Here is a 6,175-nt window from a genome sequence, read left to right as displayed (position 1 = left end):
ATATTAACCACTGGTCAAAAACATTACTGTTATTCATTCATTCAATATTCACAAGCGAGTCTTTGCTCCTTACTTGCAATCATTCAATCTCCATAGCTCTTAATTTCCATCAAAATTCAACTATTATCTACAACTTCCATACCTTTGTTGCTGGTTTGCTTTAACAATATCATTAGAAGATGGCTGCAACTATGATAGGAGGAGCTTTTCTCTCTGCAACTGTTCAAACCTTAGTTGAGAAACTTGCTTCAAAAGAGTTTCGTGATTACATCAAAAACACCAAGCTCAATGACTCACTCTTGAGGCAGCTGAAAACAACACTTCTCACTCTTCAAGTTGTGCTGGATGATGCAGAGGAGAAGCAGATCAACAAACCTGCTGTCAAACAATGGCTTGATGACTTGAAAGATGCTGTCTTTGATGCCGAGGACTTGCTCAACGAAATCAGTTATGATTCCCTTCGATCCAAGGTGGAGAATACACATGCTCAAAACAAAACTAATCAGGTGTTGAACTTCCTTTCATCTCCTTTTAATAGTTTCTACAGAGAGATCAATTCTCAAATGAAGATCATGTGTGAAAGCTTGCAACTTTTTGCACAGAATAAAGATATACTTGGTCTGCAAACCAAAAGTGGGAGAGTTTCTCATAGAAATCCTTCAAGTTCTGTGGTCAATGAATCTTTCATGGTTGGAAGGAAGGATGACAAAGAGACAATAATGAACATGTTGCTATCACAGAGAAACACAACTCATAATAAGATAGGTGTTGTTGCAATTTTAGGCATGGGAGGTTTAGGAAAAACTACCCTTGCCCAACTTGTTTACAATGATAAAGAAGTTCAACACCATTTTGATTTGAAGGCCTGGGCTTGTGTGTCTCAGGATTTTGATATTTTGAAAGTAACCAAGTCTCTCCTTGAATCGGTCACTTCCAGAACTTGGGATAGCAATAATCTTGATGTCCTTCGTGTTGAGTTAAAGAAAAACTCGAGGGAGAAAAGATTTTTGTTTGTGTTGGACGATCTGTGGAATGACAATTATAATGATTGGGGTGAACTAGTAAGTCCCTTCATTGATGGAAAACCCGGAAGCATGGTGATTATAACAACGCGCCAACAAAAAGTTGCTGAGGTGGCACACACATTTCCTATACATAAATTAGAACTTCTATCAAATGAAGATTGTTGGTCTTTACTCTCGAAGCATGCATTGGGCAGTGATGAGTTTCACCTCAATACAAACACAACCCTTGAAGAAATAGGCAGGGAGATTGCAAGAAAGTGTGGAGGATTGCCAATTGCTGCTAAAACAATAGGAGGACTTTTACGTTCAAAGGTAGATATAACAGAGTGGACTTCAATTTTGAACAGCAACGTATGGAACTTATCAAATGATAATATTCTTCCTGCATTGCATTTGAGTTATCAATATCTTCCCTCTCGTTTGAAAAGATGCTTTGCATATTGTTCAATTTTTCCAAAGGATTGCCCACTCGATAGGAAGCAATTGGTTTTGTTGTGGATGGCAGAAGGCTTCCTTGATTGTTCTCAAGGGGGAAAAGAGTTGGAGGAATTAGGTAATGATTGTTTTGCTGAATTGTTATCGAGATCGTTAATTCAACGATTAACCGATGATGATCGTGGAGAAAAGTTTGTCATGCATGACCTTGTCAATGATTTATCTACATTCGTATCAGGAAAAAGTTGTTCCAGACTTGAATGTGGGGACATCCTTGAAAATGTTCGTCACTTCTCATATAACCAAGAAATCCATGACATTTTCATGAAGTTTGAGAAATTACACAATTTCAAATGCCTGCGAAGCTTCCTATGCATTTACTCCACGATGTGCAGTGAGAATTACTTATCCTTCAAGGTTCTTGATGGTTTGCTGCCTTCACAAAAAAGATTGCGTGTGTTATCGCTATCAGGGTATAAAAACATCACCAAGCTACCAGATTCAATTGGAAATTTGGTGCAGTTGCGGTATCTAGATATCTCCTTCTCTTACATCGAAAGCTTACCTGATACAATATGTAACCTTTACAATTTGCAGACCTTGATTTTGTCAAAATGCACGACTCTCACTAAATTGCCAATACGTATTGGAAATTTGGTCAGTTTACGTCACCTTGATATAAGTGGGACCAACATAAATGAGTTGCCTGTGGAAATTGGGGGACTAGAAAACCTTCTAACTCTCACCCTTTTTTTAGTGGGTAAGCGCAATGCAGGGTTAAGTATCAAAGAGCTAAGGAAATTCCCAAACCTACAGGGAAAACTTACCATCAAGAACCTGGATAATGTTGTTGATGCCAGAGAGGCACACGATGCCAACCTAAAAAGCAAAGAGAAAATTGAGGAGTTAGAGCTGATATGGGGAAAACAAAGTGAAGACTCGCACAAAGTGAAAGTTGTGCTGGATATGTTGCAACCACCAATGAGTATGAAGAGCCTAAATATTTGCTTGTATGATGGTACAAGCTTTCCGAGTTGGCTGGGAAATTCTTCGTTTTCGGACATGGTATCCCTCTGTATCAGTAATTGTGAATATTGTGTGACACTTCCACCCTTAGGGCAGTTACCTTCTCTCAAGGACCTACAAATATGTGGTATGAAGATGTTGGAGACAATTGGCACAGAGTTCTATTTTGTCCAGATTGATGAAGGCTCCAATTCTTCCTTCCTACCATTTCCATCCCTTGAGCGTATAAAATTCGACAACATGCCAAATTGGAATGAATGGCTGCCCTTTGAAGGCATAAAAGTTGCTTTTCCTCGACTTAGAGTTATGGAGTTACATAATTGTCCTGAACTAAGGGGACAATTGCCTAGCAACCTTCCTTGCATAGAAGAAATTGATATATCAGGTTGTTCTCAACTACTGGAAACAGAGCCAAACACTATGCATTGGTTGTCGTCAATAAAGAAAGTTAATATCAATGGGCTTGACGGAAGGACCAATTTGTCATTGCTTGAGAGTGATTCTCCGTGTATGATGCAACATGTAGTGATTGAAAACTGTGTTAAGCTATTAGTTGTGCCAAAATTGATTCTGAGAAGCACTTGTCTTACACACTTGAGACTCGATTCTCTTTCTTCTCTCACTGCATTTCCATCAAGTGGTCTACCCACTTCATTGCAATCACTTGAAATTGAAAAATGTGAGAATTTATCCTTCCTACCTCCTGAAACGTGGAGCAATTACACATCACTTGTCAGTCTTTATTTATGGAGCAGTTGTGATTCACTTACATCCTTTCCACTCGATGGTTTCCCTGCCCTCCAATTACTTGACATATTTAATTGCAGAAGTCTGGATTCCATTTATATTTCAGAAAGGTCTTCACCTCGGTCGTCGAGCCTCGAATCACTTTATATCAGATCCCATTATTCAATTGAATTATTTGAAGTCAAGCTTAAGATGGACATGCTCACCGCTCTTGAAAAGTTGCATATGAAATGTCAAAAGCTGTCATTTTGTGAAGGAGTTTGTCTACCTCCCAAATTACAATCAATTTGGTTTTCATCTCGAAGAATAACTCCGCCGGTTACGGAATGGGGTCTCCAATATTTGACAGCACTTTCCTTATTGACAATTCAAAAGGGTGATGATATATTTAACACCTTGATGAAGGAGTCGTTGCTACCCATCTCCCTTGTGTATCTATATATCACTGATCTCTCTGAAATGAAGTCCTTTGATGGAAATGGGCTGCGACACCTCTCCTCTCTCCAAACTCTCTGTTTTTGGTTTTGTGATCAACTTGAGACATTGCCAGAAAACTGCCTCCCTTCCTCGCTGAAATCACTTGATTTGTGGAAATGTGAAAAGCTTGAGTCATTACCAGAAGACAGCCTCCCTGACTCTCTTAAGCAACTGAGAATTAGGGAATGTCCATTGTTAGAAGAAAGGTATAAAAGGAAGGAACATTGGTCCAAAATTGCTCACATCCCTGTCATAGATATAAATGATGAAGTCACAATATGATAGACAAGTTGTGTTCCAGTTTTCAGGTATGTTTTTCTTTTACCTCTCTAGTCATTAATTGTGATAACAATCAAATACAAAGATATCTCAAAATATTTTCATATTAGCAACTAATTAATCTCTGCTACATGTGTATTTTTTAAAGCCAATAATCAATCATCTGTACGACACACCTCTTAATATTTTCATATCATCTCATGGGTCCTCTGCTACGTATGTTTTTTTTTAAAAGATGAATTTTTAAAGACCAATTTTTGTATACATTTTGCACACAATATTTTATTTTATTTTTTTTTTTATTTCCAGAATCAATTAATGTAGCTTGGGTAGTCATTCTAGAAAACTGGTTTCTTATTAATATTTTGGGCTTATAAAACTATCTTTGCTCATTTGTTGAATGAAGCTGTAACTGCTACATTAATCTCAGGAAATCATTGCAAAAATCAATCTTTACTGTTATAATTGGGATAATACATCTGGGGAATAACTAATTCAGCAGGAGTAACTCATTATGTTTTGAAAACTGGAATTTTCTAAAGAACATTTTCTACAAGAATAACTTATCAAAGGAAAATGCTTATTTGATCTTTTCAGGAGATCAAGCCCTAAGCGGATGAAAATCAGCCCACTCGATGAATTGAAGAAAAATGCTTATTTGATTTTCAATGGCGAACTTATCTGGGAGGGCACCAAATGTATGGTTGTCATTGATTGCCACAAGATTGAATTTACATAATACTCATTCTGTATTTTATTATTTGAATGCATCTTTGTATGTTTCATAATAACCTGCATGATCCGGTCAGACAGATTACAATGCAGTAGGGTTTGTAGTTTTCTTGCTTTGTATCTTTAAATATTCTTATTGGTTCATAATCTTTGTATGTTTCATAAATAAATGGAACGTAGAATTATAAGGAGTTTGTATTTTGATAAAAGATTGAGTTCAAAATCAGACAGAGGACAAAATACTATGTTAGTACAGTTTTGAGAATTCAGAATACTTTGATTTGAAGTAATATATTTGATGTGAATTTCACAATGACCAATTTGACCACAAAACAATGATGGATAGTTTGGTGTCAAATAAGAAAGAAATAGAAAGTTAATTGAAGTTAGTTAATAACAGTTTAGTTAATCAGTTTTTCTGTGTTAGTTTATATTTTTGTTAAGAGTTAATTTAGTTTTTGAGTGGAGGATTAAATAATCAGTTTATTTTTTATAATCATTTTATTGATGCCAGTCTGAGAATAGATTTTAGTATAATATTGATTAAGAATGAAAATGATCAATGATTATTAATTATGATATTATTACTACTAGGATGAAAATACAACTTCTATGTTCAAATTCGACTAATTCACCTGCCATAACTTCATCAAGACCATAAATACGAGCAATGCCTGCCTACAAGCACTGAACAATATTAGTGTATCATTACTACTAATAGCTCAAAACAGAATGTCTAAACAAGCTAATATACACTTGGATTTTATATTCGTAATGTTGTGAATCTCAACTTGTATGTGCCACACTCAGTTTCACAAACTCTGTCCAAAAAGTTCTATGATCCTTAGTCCTTACAAAATTCTTGATCGTATACGTCAAGTTTTTTACCCGATTGAATTACCTCTTGCAGCAAATATTCACAATATTTTTCATGTTTCACAATTGAAGTCATGTGCTCAACCGGTTGTAACCCTCACATTCCTATGGATATCACCTCAACCGAACCAGAGGTCAAACGGAAAAACCGCCTGCAACTGCTGCCACCTGAGAATTTCAATCTGATTCGGTTGGAGTCCTTGTTTAAATTCTCTTGGTTCTCCCTAATAATCTAAATCCCATCTATGAGAAGTACTGGAGATAATAAAGTGTGGAAGTTTTTTGAAAAATAAAACAATAATAAAAGAAAGAAAGAAATTGTCACAAAAAATTAAAGTTACAAGGTGTTTTTAGTTGTGGAAGTAAACACTAAAATAAAAAAAATAAAATGAAAGAAGAATGCAGAAGTATATTTACACAACAAACATTTTTTACTTTTTAAAAATAACTTTTTAAAAATAAAGAAAAAACTTTTGTTGCATCTAGTTATCCTATCCCCTTAAACACAGATTTTACCTTATTCACACAATTTAGTACCCTCCATTTTGAGGAATTGATTATTATCCGTCTAGCCATGT

General features: G+C 35.7%; 1 protein-coding gene across 1 annotated transcript; it reads left to right on the top strand.

The window, feature by feature from the left end:
• Nucleotides 1-5,037, top strand: LOC11416426 (putative disease resistance RPP13-like protein 1). Its single transcript, XM_003599365.4, has 2 exons — nt 1-4,018; nt 4,587-5,037. The coding sequence occupies exon 1, from the start codon at nt 180-182 to the stop codon at nt 3,990-3,992; it is 3,813 nt and encodes a 1,270-aa protein (XP_003599413.1). The 5' UTR covers nt 1-179; the 3' UTR covers nt 3,993-4,018; nt 4,587-5,037.
• Nucleotides 5,038-6,175: the final 1,138 nt, after the last annotated feature.

This window comes from Medicago truncatula, chromosome 3, assembly GCF_003473485.1.
Source record: "Medicago truncatula cultivar Jemalong A17 chromosome 3, MtrunA17r5.0-ANR, whole genome shotgun sequence".
NCBI lineage: Eukaryota > Viridiplantae > Streptophyta > Magnoliopsida > Fabales > Fabaceae > Medicago > Medicago truncatula.
This window is presented reverse-complemented; position numbering and strand designations above follow the sequence as displayed.